This window comes from Giraffa tippelskirchi, chromosome 4 (genome assembly GCF_054371585.1).
Source record: "Giraffa tippelskirchi isolate mGirTip1 chromosome 4, T2T-mGirTip1v1.2.pri, whole genome shotgun sequence".
In the NCBI taxonomy this organism is placed as follows: domain Eukaryota; kingdom Metazoa; phylum Chordata; class Mammalia; order Artiodactyla; family Giraffidae; genus Giraffa; species Giraffa tippelskirchi.
The window spans coordinates 120,021,098-120,035,974 of record NC_137278.1 but is presented as its reverse complement, the minus strand read 5'-3'; the positions used below and the strand labels follow the sequence as shown (position 1 = coordinate 120,035,974).

Here is a 14,877-nt window from a genome sequence, read left to right as displayed (position 1 = left end):
GTCTGAGGATTATTTTAAGGTTTGAGCAACCTCAGCCACTTGTTTGTAGGGCTTGAGATTTCTCTAATAATAAATTGTACTTAAACTCTTGGTATACTTTTAACTATTTCCATTCACTCTATATGATGGGGTAGTAAACAAAGAGATATCAAGAAGAATCATTCTTTCAAACATGAAATCACCCTTGGATTTCCTGTCTTCTAGAAATTGACCATGGCCACTTTTGTGGCTTGAATTTTGTCCCTCTAAAAATATACTGAAATTAGAAATCTCTGTACCTCAGAATGTGACCTTATTTTCAAATATGTTTGTTGCAAACATAATTAGTTAAGATGAGGTCATACTATACTAAAGTGGGTCCTTAATCCAATAGTATAGATTAAGAGGAAAGGAGACAAAGACACACAGACCCACAGTCACACAGACATAAGATGAGAGAGGGGAGAGAGAGAATGCCATGCCATATGAATGTTGGCAGAGATTAAAATGATATATCCACAAGCCAAAGAACATAAAAAAAGCCTGCTAACAACTGCCAGAAACTAGGAGGAAGTTATGAAACAGATTTTCCTTCAGTGCTTCCATAAGAATCAACTCTGTCAACACTGTGATTTCAAGTTTCTAGCCTCTCGAACTGTGAGACAATGCATTCTGTTGTTTTCAGCCATCCAAGTTTGTGCATCTTGTTACAGCAGCCCCAGGAACCTAATACAGCCACAATGCACTGCCAATCCCTTTGGCCTTGAGCTGAATGTCCCTTTTCTTAGTATTTGTGCCTCTGGATTGCATCTTCCTAATAGGAGTAATTTGTCCCTACCTCAGGCAATGTTTGGTTTAATGGAAGTATGTGAAAGGGACCTGAGATACTAGATTACAATTTCATCTACCATTCTTGGTAAGTCTCCCAGCTCTGATTTTACTTGAGTCAATTTTAGTCTGGGGCAGAGAACCTGGAGTGCTAACCCTTGCCAATCCTGCTACTGTAGTAGCAGCTATCTCAGGCTTCAGACTGCAGGTAGACAGGGTCCTTATACTAAAATAATTCTTTGACCTGTTTGCAGAGAGAATGGATCCACCTTAAGACTTTCTTGCTCTTGTTGACCTTCCTAAATGTTCTAACAAGTTGATTTTTCAAAACAAAGACTCTTATCATGTTGACTTTTCAAAACAAAAATTCTCTTACTTGTTGCCTTGTTCAGCACAAGACACTCAGTTTAGCCAGTTGTCTTACACTTACAACTGGTAACTTCCAAGACTTGGATGGAAAGACCCATGCTGCCCTTCATGTGACTTCATGAGCTTGGCCAGACTACACTGAAGGTCTAGCCCCTGTTCCAAAGTTGACACAATGACTCAGATATAGCTTAAGTTGTTTCCACTTTATTGTCTTTTCAGATGCAGTTTGACCAGGTCTCCAACAAGATCTCTGACCCAGTTTCCTGTCTCCGTGATCTGCCTACACCGCCCTGACTCCATTTTTAATAGGACCTCTCGTTATGGTGGGGAGGTGGCTGCTGCAAATATAAACTTACATTCTCTCTCATTTTAAGACAATAAAAGCCTCACTTGGAGAATTTTGAGCATTACTTTGCTAGCGTGTGATGAGTGCAATCATTCTGTAGTTTGAACATTCTTTAGCATTGCCTTTCTTTGGGACTGGAATGAAAACTGACCTTTTCCAGTCCTGTGGCCACTGTTAGTTTCCCAAATTTGCTGCATATTGAGTGCAGCACTTTCACAGCATCATCTTTTAGGATCTGAAATAGCTCATCTGGAATTCCATCATGTCCGCTAGCTTTGCAGTTCAGGATGTCTGGCTCTAGGTTAGTGATCACATCATCATCGTTATCTGGGTCATTAAGATCTTTTTTGTATAGCTCTTCTGTGTATTCTTGTCACCTCTTCTTAATATCTTCTGCTTCTATTAGGTCCATACTGTTTCTGTCCTTTATTGTGCCTATCTTTGCATGAAATGTTCCCTTGGTATCTCTAATTTTCTTGAAGAGATCTCTAGTCTTTCCCATTCTATTGTTTTCCTCTATTTCTTTGCATTGATCACTTAGGAAGGCTTTCTTATCTCTCCTTGCTATTCTTCGGAATTTTGCATTCAGATGGATAGCTTTAGTTTTCTCCTTTGCCTTTTGCTTCTCTTCTTTTCTCAGCTATTCGTAAGGCCTCCTCAGCCAACCATTTAGCCGTTTTGAATTTCTTTTTCTTGGGGGTTTTGATCACTGCCTCCTGTACAATCTTATGAAACTTCATCCATAGTTCTTCACTCTGTCAGATATAATTCTTTGAATCTATTTGTCACTTCCACTGTATAAATCATAAGGGATTTGACTTAAGTCATACTTGAATGGCCTAGTGGTTTCCCCTATGTTCTTCAATTTATGTCTGAATTTGGCAATGAGTTTGTTCTGAGCCATAGTCAGCTCCAGGCCTTATTTTTGTCAACTGTATAAAGCTTCTCCATCTTTAGTTGCAAATAATATAATCTGATTTTGGTTTGATCATCTGGTGATGGCCACATCTCAAGTTGTCTATTGTGTTGTTTGAAGTGGGTGTTTGCTATGACCAGTGCGTTCTCTTGGCAAAACTGTTATTAACCTTTGCCCTGCTTCATTTCATACTCCAAGGCCAAATTTGCCTGTTATTCCAGGTATCACTTAACTTCCTACTTCTGTATTCCAGTCCCCTATGATCAAAAGGACATATGTTTTTGGTGTTAGTTCTAGAAGGTCTTGTAGGTCATGATAGAACCATTCAACTTCAGCTTCTTCGGCAGTAGTAGTTGGTGCCTAGACTTGGGTTACTGTGATATTGAATAGTTTGCCTTGGAAACGAACAGAGATCATTCTGCTGTTTTGAGATTGCACCCAAGCACTGCATTTTGGACTCTTGTTGACTGTGAGGGCTACTCCATTTCTTCTAAGGGATTCTTGCTCCCAGTAGTAGATATAATGGTCATCTGAATTAAATTCTCCCATCTGGTCCATTTTAGTTCGCTGATTGCTAAAATGTCGATGTTCACTCTTGCCATCTCCTGTTTGACCACTTCCAATCTACCTTGATTCATGGACCTAACATTCCAGATTCCTATGCAACTTTGTTCTTTACAGCATCAGACTTTACTTCATATTCACAAATGGGCGTTGTTTTTGCTTTGGCTCAGCCTCTTCATTCTTTCTGGAGCTATTTCTCCACTCTTCTCCAGCTGTATATTGGGTATCTATTGACCTGGCGAGTTCATCTATCAGTGTCATCTTTTTGCCTTATCATACTGTTCATCTAAACCTAACTAACTCCCAAAGGCTCCACCTCTAAATACCGTCACATTAGAGTTAGGGCTACAACATATGATTGTAGTGTAAACATATTCAGTTCACTGCAGAGTGAAAGAAGTCAGACAAATATATATATGAATTTTTAAAAAGGTTAACTAATCTATAGAGACAGAGAGCGGATTAGTAGTTTAGGGACAGGGCTAGAAGGGAGGGATGGAACTAGAAAGGGGACAAAGGACATGAGGAAATTTTGAGGGGGTGACAAATAGGTTCACTGTTGTAACTGTGGTGATTCTTTCACAGGCATGTTACATTGTTAGAACTTAAATTATTCAATTTAAATATTCTACTTTTCATAAATATTTTGGTTATTTGTTGGGCCCTAATAATCCTCCCAAGAGCCTTCTGGTAGCTGTCTTTTAGTGTGTATTATATGTATTTCTTTTGTCTATACAACTTGGAGTGGGATTACTAGGTATGGATATTTACATAACCCTGAAAAGTTCCCTAAGGCTTCTCAGGTGGCTCAGTGGTAAAGAATGCACCTGCCAATGCAGGAAACACAAGAGACGTGGGTTCAATCCCCGGGTCAGGAAGATCCCTTGGAGGAGGAAGTGGCAACCCATTTCAATATTCTTGACTGGAAAATCCCATGGACAGATAAACCTGGTGGGCTAGTCCACGGGGGAGCAGAGCCGGACACGACTGGCCAACGGAGCACAAGCACACAAAGCTCCCTTGGCTCCTCTGCTCCTCCTTCGCCCTGTAGTTCTAGGCACCCACCATAAATCACATAACGTAATCTTGGGTATGGCTTCATCTGTTCAGATTCATCTATGTAGTTATATATGTTATTTTTTTTGTAATTGCTGAAACGTATTTCATTGTTTGAATGTTACAACCTATTTATCCATTCTGCTGATGAACAGTTTACTTCGTTTTGTGCTACTATGAATAAAACTCCTATGAACATTTGCGTTATGGTCAAAGAACATCATCTTTTAGAATTTACTAAGGCCCTTTGTGCCCTGACAGTCTACTTCTTTTGTACCACACTATTTATTTGCCCTGTCTCCATTACATTTCATTGGAGTGAGCTTTCTTCTGATTATAAGTTTTTTTTGTGTATAATTATATTTATTTTTAACATAAGTCCCATAATTATGTTTATTTACTCTAAAAGTGAAAGTCACTCAGTTGTGTCTGACTCTTTGCAACCCCATGGACTATACAGTCCATGGAATTCTCAAGGCCAGAATACTGGAGTGGGCAGCCTTTTCCCTTCTCCAGGGGGTTTTCCCAACTCGGGACTGAACCCAGGTCTCCCACATTGCAGGTGGATTCTTTACCAGGTGAGCCACAAGGGAAGCCCGATAATATTGGAGTGGGTAGGTTATCCCTTCTCCAGGGGATCTTCCCAACCCAGGAATTGGACTGGGGTCTCCAGCATTGCAGGCAGACTCTTTACCAACTGCAAGCCTTATTTACCCTACTGATGTCTTAAACTTGGACAATGTTTTGAGTATTTGAGTAGATACTAAACCATTAGCAAGATTTCATGTCCCTTTGGACCTTACCTCCATTTTCTGCTTTAAGTAGGATATATTTTTCTTTATTAGAGTAAACTTATTCAGTAGGCTGGATAAGTAAACTTATTCAATATCCGCTGGATCATCGAAAAAGCAAGAGAGTTCCAGAAAAACATCTATTTCTGCTTTATTGACTATGCCAAAGCCTTTGACTGTGTGGATCACAAGAAACTGTGGAAAATTCTGAAAGAGATGGGAATACCAGACCATCTGACCTGTCTCTTGAGAAACTTGTGTGCAGGTCAGGAAGCAACAGTTAGAACTGGACATGGAACAACAGACTGGTTCCAAATAGGAAAAGGAGTATGTCAAGGCTGTATATTGTCACCCTGCTTATTTAACTTATATGCAGAGTACATCATGAGAAACGCTGGGCTGGAAGAAACACAAGCTGGAATCAAGATTGCCAGGAGAAATATCAATAACCTCAGATATGCGGATGACACCACCCTTATGGCAGAAAGTGAAGAAGAACTAAAGAGCCTCTTGATGAAGGTGAAGGAGAGTGAAAAAGTTGGCTTAAAGCTCAACATTCAGAAAACTAAGATCATGGCATCTGGTCCCATCACTCCATGGGAAATAGATGGGGAAACAGTGGAAACAGTGTCAGACTTTATTTTTTTGGGCTCCAGAATCACTGCTGATGGTGACTGCAGCCACGAAATTAAAAGACGTTTACTCTTTGCAAGGAAGGTTATGGCCAACCTAGATAGCATATTTAAAAGCAGAGACATTACTTTGCCAACAAAAGTCCGTCTAGTAAGGCTATGGTTTTTCCAGTGGTCATGTATGGATGTGAGAGTTGGACGGTGAAGAAAGCTGAGCGCCGAAGAATTGATGCTTTTGAACTGTGGTGTTGGAGAAGACTCTTGAGAGTCCCTTGGACTGCGAGGAGATCCAATCAATCCATCCTAAAAGAGATCAATGCTGGGTGTTCATTGGAAGGTCTGATGTTGAAGCTGAAGCTCCAATACTTTGGCCACCTCATGCGAAGGGTTGACTCATTGGAAAAGACCCTAATGCTGGGTAGGATTGGGGGCGGGAGGAGAAGGGGACGACAGAGGATGAGATGGTTGGATGGCATCACCGACTCAATGGACATGGGTTTGGGTGGACTCCGGGAGTTGGTGATAGACAGAGAGGCCTGGCGTGCTGCAATTCATGGGGTCGCAAAGCGTCGGACATGACTGAGCGACTGAACTATTCAGTAGGCAGAGCTTAAGTCTGCCTGCAATGCAAGAGACCTGGGGGTTTGATCCCTGGCTCAGGAAGATCCCCTGGAGAAGGGAATGGCAACCCTCCCCAGTATTCTTGCCTCGACAGTTTCATGGATAGAGGAGCCTGGTGGGCTACAGTCCACAGGGTTGCAAAGAGTTGGACACGACTGAGTAACATTTAGTAGGCATGAGATTTGGAAGAGAGGATGGGGGAATCAGTGCCTGTGGATCTGGTTCAGTAAACCACTGGACTCACAGGTTAGATGCTTAGAGAAAATCTGGGCTAGAAATTTGGAATCATATATAGCTAATATCCAGCCTTCCCTTGTAGCTCAGCTGGTAGAGAATCCACCTGCAATGCAGGATACCTCAGTTCGATTCCTGTGTTGGGAAGATCCCTTGGAGAATGGATAGGCTACCCACTCCAGTATTCTTGGACTTCCCTGGTGACTTAGACAATAAAGAATCTGCCTGCAACATGGGAGACCTGGGTTCGATATCTGGGTTCATAAGATCCCCTGCAGGAGGGCATGGCAACCCAGTCCAGAATCCTTGCCTGGAGAATCTCCATGGACAGAAGTGCCTGGCTGGCTACAGTCCATGGGGTCACAGAGTCAGGCACGACTGAGCAGCTAAGCACATAGACAAAACCACTGCTCCAAGAAGGGGGGAAGGAAGGGTAGAAGAGAGAACACTAAATATTAAGGTATAGGCAGAGAAAAAGCCTGCAAATAATACTGTAGAGTCACCAAAGGAAATGGTGTCATACAAAGAGACCATTTAAAATGTACAGACTACATCTACTTCCAGGAATTCATTTTACAGATACTGCTATTAGGCTAAGGTATATTTTTGTTGACAAAAATCCGTACTGCTGATTCCACTTCCAAAGGGCAGTCACTTGGCTTGCCAGGGCCCACCAAAAACAGGGCTCTGGTCAAGAATAGCCTTGTGGTTACAAATCTTTTTTCGGCCTCTTTCAAATCTATGCAGAATTCTACCTCAATTTTTTAGGCACTGAGAAATTCCATAGCTCTCAAATAGCTCCTACTACACTGCCTGCAACTTTACAAAATAAGAGGCTCACTTGACTTACCTGTCAAGATGGCCACCCATTAATCAGACTATGCTCCTAGTATCAGAAACGAAAGCCACAGGAGAGGAAGGAATAAAGAAGGCTGAGTTTTAATCATGGAAGTCTTTAAGAAAGGGCAAACTAAAGTGGTTTGGTAAGGGGTATTCTGTTTAAGGCAGAAACATGAAGGTAACAGGTTCTTACAGAATATAAATGCTACTTGATGGGAAATATGCTATCCATTACTATAGTCACAGAATTCACCGAGAAAGTAGATTCTACAGCACATGAATTTGCCTGAAATCGTCTTCAGAGACTTTTAGGTATATTTCATCTTATACTGCTTCCTAATGGCAGTGGAGAGCAAGAACGAGGTAGCATGCTTTTAAGGCATCTTAGTTTGAGTTATCTGTGCATTTTAATAATTTGTTAAATAAATTTATATACCTCACATTTAATTAATATATTTTTAGATTATTTATATACCTGCTGGTTTAGATGCCTATGGAACATCTAATCAAATTAATATTAAATTTCTAGTAATTTGTTTGCCATCATTAATACAAATGCTAATATATATATAAATCATATACAACCATTGCAAGTCTGAATCTTGCAATTGCAATTAATCTTGCAATTAATAAGTAGTATCTATTATTTATTATTGTCCCAAGTAATTTAAATATAACATGTTTAATATAAATATACATTGTCTATTTACATTTGCTGAACTTCTTAAATAAACCAATTTAGAAATGTCATAGAATTAAACAAAACTTCTGACATGTAAACATTGTGCCACATTCCTGAAACAGATGGTGATATCTGATAAAAAGTAAAAATTGCTTGTTGGAAAGATGTCCATAAGTAAGTTTCGTCTTCATCAAAACTAAAAATATATTGATTCTTCAGCTTTTCTAGTCTGACAATGCAACACGATCAAACTATTAAAGTGAAAAAGTGCTAGTCACTCAGTCATATCTGACTCTTTGCGACCCGCTGGACTGTAGCCCACCAGGCTCCTCTGTCCATGGAATTCTTCCAGACAAGAAAACTGGAGTGGGTTAGCTTTTCCCTTCTCCAGGGGATCTTTCTGATCCAGGGATCAAACTTACGTCTCCTGCCTTGGCAGGCGGATTCTTTACCTGCTGAGCCATCAGGGAAGACCATCGAACCATAATAAAATATAATAAAGACAACAGTGAATGGATACATCTGTATCACTGGTTACATGGCTGTTAAAACTGTTTCATTCTTTGAGACACACAAAAACAATTTAGCCCATCACATCCAATAATTTTCATGGCTGAAAAAGAAAATCACAAAATTCACTGAGTGACGTTAATTATGGTTGTGGTCAAAACTTTTGGTAAAAGTTATTTACAGTGTGCATGGCTGAGCATGCACTATTTATAGATCCTTGCCAATTTATTACAATAGGAGATATATATCTATTGTAATACATACATAAACATATATACAACATAATTACATATATATACCTCCTTTTAATAATTTTATGAGGAAAAGTATTTTCCCCAACCTGCAGATAGGGAAACTGACGACATATGGGTTAAACAACTTCTCCTAAGTTGTACTTTTTTAGCAAGGGTGGTACCAGTATGTGAATCCAGGTAGACTCATAATTCAGACTAATTATTTCACTACAATGACTTCCAACTGTGCACGTATATAAAATCTCACATTTGAATTTCATTGTCTCATTTTCTTAACTGAGTTTCTGTCACTTTGGGTTGTAAATGCATCACTCTTAGGAACTAAGTTAACACATTGGGCTTCCCTAGTGGCTCAGATGGTAAAGAGCCTGCCTGCAGTGCACAAGACCCAGGTTCAATCCCTGGGTCGGGAAGATCCCCTGGAGAAGGAAATGGCAACCCACTCCAGTATTCTTGCCTGGAAAATCCCATGGATGGAGGAGCCTGGCAGGCGACAGTTCATAGGGTCTCAAAGAGTCAGACATGACTAAGCAACTTCACTTTCTTTATTTCTCATATCATTGCTAATAAAACTACCCACCAGCTCTTCTTTCTTTGTGGGGGCTGAAATGTTTTGAATTGCTATTATTATTTTTTCATTTTAACACTAAAAGGCAATTCAGGTTAACGTTTTTAAAAGTATCAATTTAATACTGAATACTTAGAAATACAGTACACAGAGATGCCATAGAAATGTAAAATGCATACAACTAGCAACTATTTTATGAAACTTTAACATGGATGGTGACATTTTCCAACAAATAAAACTCTACAGACAAAGGTACCAGATATATTTGAGGTTTCATTTTAAATACCATTTAGTCATGCAGACAATTAGGAGGTTTTTAAAAAAATAAATATGACAAATATATGGATTTCTGAAGTATAAATTGACATACAAATCTATATATTTTCATAATATTTTTCATTAAAGCATCTTTAAAGAAGCATTCTGGAACATGAAGTTGAGAGCTCAAATTAGATGAAAGGCATGAGATTTTATAGAATTGAGTAATTCACATACCAGATATCTACATAAAAGTAAAGACAAAATTGCAAACATATTTGTTTTATCCTCCAAGTTATCAACTTCATAAAAATTACTTCTTGGAATAATTATTGTAAGACAAAATTCCCAATCCTGAATGTTAGTAAGGAAACACATATAGGAACAATATGAGAGTTAATTCTTCCTTCTGAGAAGCATATATAAAAGCACACATAGGAACAATAATGAGTTAATTCTTCCTTCTGAGAAGCAGTGAAGGAAAGTATAGCATAATTAACCCTTGGGGATTGTCAAAGCTTTCCTAGAACTCCAGCAGAGTAGGTTCTTTTGTAAAACAGCAAGAACTAAAACTACATCCCCTTATTAATACATAAACCTATGATAAGCTTTCTTTTACAAACTTACAGATGCTTAAAACTCTGAAACAAGTTAGTGAACTGGGCTAAAATAACCCTACACTCCATTTCCCCAAAATGGCAGCTCCAAAGGAAAAAAAATATTCATTCCCCTTTTCACCTGAACAGCTCAAATAAAATTTGTATTATGAATTTAAAGAAGAAATAATCTTATACATAAGCAAGCTTGATGGAACTTAAGATGAAATAACTACTAGGTATCAGAAGAACATATTCCTTAATGAAGTTAAAGCATCAGAACTTAATTGGATCATATCACTAGTTTAAAAGTTAACATGGGCGAGAGAAGAGGATTTTCTTGAACTAATTTAGACTGCTGCTGCTGCTGCTGCTAAGTTGCTTCAGTCGTGTCGGATTCTGTGCTACCCCATAGATGGCAGCCCACCAGGCTCCCCCGTCCCTGGGATTCTCCAGGCAAGAACACTGGAGTGGGTTGCCATTTCCTTCTCCAAGGCATGAAAGTGAAAAGTGAAAGTGAAGTCCTTAGTCGTGTCCGACTCAGCGACCCATGGACTGTAGCCTACCAGGCTCCTCCGTCCATGGGATCTTCCAGGCAAGACTAGTGGTCCTTAACCCTCACTACGAATTAGAATCACTCTGAGAACCTTTAGAAAAACTGAAGCACAGCTTGACAATAAGAAATTCAGATTTCACTGCTGTAGTGTGGGGTCTAGATGATTCTAATATGAAATGAAGGTTTGGAAACAATGATTTGGAAAAATTATTAATTACAGTGAATTTGATTTAAATAAATTATTCAAAATATGGACATTTCCAACATGATAGGCATTAAGTTTGAATATGGTGAACATTTTTTTTCTATAAAAATCATTGGATGATATTAATATATCTTTTGAATAGTTACATAATTTTATCAAAATATTATTCAAAGTTTTTATTATGGTCTGCTGTCTTAAAAGATTGCCTTCTACTTTTCACAACTATCCTCACTTGATATTATAAAAAAAGAAATTAAACTCAAACTTCTCAAGGTATGTGCAGAGAATGTAATAATTTCATTTTTCAAGTCATAGTATATGAGGTATTCTCCATCTCATATCTATAGTAACAAAGCTGTAATTTGAAAACTGAAATTAGGTATTGCTTTAATGCTTTAATGAATCAAAAATGAACTACCACTGTTGTCAGTGCTTGGTTTATATTGCCTAAAAAATAATCTATGACAGAGCCTCAGAGAACCTAGTAAGAGTGGGTCTTTAATGCAGACCATGTTTCTTATGATCTATTTATAAAACATTTAAGAAAAAAAGTTACAAGAATATGGCTTTTGAAACATTAGAAATTATCTCAAAGGAACAGAAATAGTTTTTGAAATGTTACATCATTAGAAATTAGTTACTATTCCAGGATGATAGCTTGAGCTTTAACATTTTAAACTATAACCAACTATATGAGTATTATAAAAATGCATTTTAACTCATGAAAAAAAATCAGATTTAAATTAATAAATTTGATTTGTATCTATTCAAACAGTTTTCAGCTTTAAATGTGCTAAAACCAGCAGACTGATTTGCTAATCATATACTAGGCTAATTACCTTTTTTTCTAGCTGGACAGCAGCCCAAAAATGACAAAATTTTGGTTAAACTATAATATATGCCCTGGAAGCCTGGCATGTTGCAGTCCATGGGGTCTCAAAGAGCTGGACACAACTGAGCAACTAAACAGTAACAACAAATAATATATGCATGTAGAGAAAAAATGCAATAGCAATTTATTTTCCATACTTGATGGAATTAAAACAGTGTTAAAAATTTTATGAAAGCTCAGTAGTCAAAATAAATATTTAATAAAAATATACACCATAACAAGATATTAAGAACTTAGTGTTTAAAAATAAACTTTGTCACATTGTTTTGCCTTCAGTTAAATGGAACTCAATTTAGGTATTTAATTAAGATGTGTTTTGGAAACAAAATTAAAATTCAAGTAACACTAGAAAGATAACACTAACTTGAAAGAGAATCTTACTACATTTTTAGCTCAAAAGTTTAATGAAGTTATACTTACTGGGATTTCTCAATATGACTATGACCCTAAGAAACAGGAATAGTTTGGGAAATGAAAGTCAGAGTCAATGATTATGTGGTGATTACGTGGTTCATCCTGTGAAACTCAGCACACAAAAGAAATGAAAGTCCAGTATAAATGAGCACCATCAGAAATGTGTGTATATATACTTATTTAAAACTTTACCTGATTAAAAATTGCCATATAGATAGGGAAGTTAAGGACAAACACAGAGTTATGAAAATATCAATACATTCTAAAGCTAACATGTCATATGACTTATTTTAAAATGTTTCATCTGGCTTTCCTTCTAAAAATCAAAAAAGAATACAAAGTAAAGAAAGCCAGCCAGTATTCTTTTGTAGTGCAAAGTCCCTTGGTTAAGTAGAAGGCTACAAAGGAAAAAAGTATGTGTTCAATAGTGTTTTCAACTCACAGTCAGACTCTAATAGTTAAAGGAAAATGTGGCTAGCTACTCAATGTGAATTCACAGAATAAACCAGCACATGTTGGATCTGCCACCATGGGATTATCATTCAGATCTCAGATTATTTTTAATTGAGAGTTGTCAATATTATTCTGCTGAAAGAATCTTCCTTCTATAAGAAAAGGTACAGATTTTCCACCTGTGATTACAGTCCCCAAAACTCAAAAAACTACTGTCAAATATAAAACATACCCTGGGGTAATGAAAGGGTCTTTAATGAAAATCTTATTTTGATACTACAGAGAGGCAGCTCATGAGAACTCTTAGCATGCTCGTTGTTTTTCAAAGCTCTCAGTATTAAGTACTCACATGATATGGACTGAAGTTCTTTGAATCCCTGTCACAAGATAAAGAGTAATGCTATTCACCATTTAAAATACGTTCAATCTCTTCTAGTCTTTTTAAAGCAGCAACTCTTTTCTTCTCAATTTCTTTGATTTCTTTTGTTGTTTTGTGGGGAATTTCTTTGTCTGTATTTTTTCCTAATTGTTTGCTGGCTTTAGATTGACTCTTATTATCATTTGTTTTTATTATCTGTGTAGGTCTGGGCTCGCTTTTGATTTCTTTTACATTTTCAGTTGGAATTTTATCTCCTTCTACACCTGAAGTCTTACCAGCTGGGAATATAGGTTGTTCTACAAAACTAGATGAAGAAATTTTATCCCTGACTATATTCAAGTGGCGCTGAATATATTCTTCATGTGGTGCTAATGCCAATGTTTCAACCAGGCATCTTTCAGCTTTTAGTAAGTCCTTCTCTTCAAAATAAACAACACAGAGATTGTGTTTCCCTTGCACATTGCTTGGATCCATCTCCAAAATCTTTTCAAAACATTTTTTTGCTCCATGTATATCTTTCTTTTGATTCATCAGGATGTCTCCCTTTAAAATGAGACCCTTGATATGATCAGGGTAGTATCTGAGTAATTCTTCCAAGACTGGCAAAGCCATTAATTCCTTTGCAGTCTGAGAATATAGGAGAGCCAGATTAAACAAAGCACTTCTGAAGTCGGCTTGTAATTTTATGGCTTTCTTCATCCACATCTCTGCTTCGGAGTCCTTTTTGTCATCCATGGCAAGCATTCCCAAATTGAAATAACCATTAGCATCTTGTGGCTCTTCATTTATATAGCTTAAAAGTCGTTTTCTAGCTTCAGGTCTGAGTCTAACTTCTCCTAAGAATTTTTTTAAAAAGAAAAAAAAATTATATCGTTAGCAAATGAATAAGTCTGAGAAAAAATGGAGGTGCAAATATTTATCTAGATTATAAAAACAGCATCAAAACGGGTGTAGGACAGGGAAGCCTGGCGTGCAGCAGTCCATGGGGTCACAAAGGGTCAGACATAACTGAGTGACTGAATTGAGCATCAAAACAACTAATTGATGTACCTAAGTTAAAATGCAGAACGCAAAACCCTCAAAGTTTTCATAAGAAAGACAGTGTGTTTGATGTGCTGGATTGATAGCTCATTTCCTTTGCTTTAAAGTAGTACAAGTTCCTCAAAAACTAAAAACGGGTGAAATATTTCCTGATATTTTAGATTCTAACTGGGAGTTGAAGAATAGAGAATTAAGAGGAAGATGTATGGAATTTGAAAATAGGGACATATATTCAATCATGGTTCTGTTAATATTATGACTTTACTCACTAAAAAAATTACTTGTCTCGGTTAACCTATTGAATCTTCTAAGAATTACATGAGATATATAAAAAATGCTCAGCAAATAGTAACTATATTGGATAAACAAAATGTTTCAGTTTTACTCAATTAGATATATTTTGTATGTTACTTAAAATTTTTTAGGAAATTTCATATATAAAAATAATACCATTATATCTAAAGCCTACAAATATAAATTAAGATTCAGGAAGTAAATATTTATTGAGATGATTTCTACTGCAAATAAATAGCAAAAAAATTTCAACTTCTACAACTACACACCCCAGGGTATAATCTTGTGTTAAATTATAGGCACTTTTCATGATTACTAAGGTTAGCTAACTTAACAAAAACATTAGTTTTCTAAATTAAGCTTCTTTGAATGCCAGGCATAAATATATTTATTCTTTTATTTGATAACATGATGATTAAAGAAAATCTGAAATAAATCAGTAGGCTTAAGTTCTTGTCTTGGACTAGTTACTAACCTAGCCATATGAAGTTAGGGTAGTTATTACATCTATTTGGTCCTCACTCTCTAATCTATAGAATAGATGACTGATAGAAATAAATTCAAAGACTCTCTTATAAAATATGATTCTTACATTTTTT

At 37.1% G+C, this 14,877-nt stretch overlaps 1 protein-coding gene across 12 annotated transcripts in view; it reads right to left on the bottom strand.

The window, feature by feature from the left end:
- The window catches only part of TMTC3 (transmembrane O-mannosyltransferase targeting cadherins 3), a 74,003-nt gene that overhangs the window by 12,692 nt on the left and 46,434 nt on the right, over positions 1–14,877 (bottom strand). For 8 of the 12 annotated variants that reach the window (XR_014082534.1, XR_014082531.1, XR_014082532.1 and 5 more), the window contains exon 14: positions 12,914–13,779. Coding sequence is in view for 2 of the 12 variants with exons in the window: in XM_081592054.1 (XP_081448180.1) it covers positions 12,965–13,779 (815 nt within the window). In the remaining 10 variants the exon portion in view is untranslated. Of the gene's footprint in view, positions 1–5,473; positions 5,785–8,310; positions 8,472–9,285; positions 13,780–14,877 lie in introns of those variants that run through there. The other 4 variants (XM_081592054.1, XM_081592056.1, XR_014082535.1 and 1 more) reach the window with 3 other exon arrangements.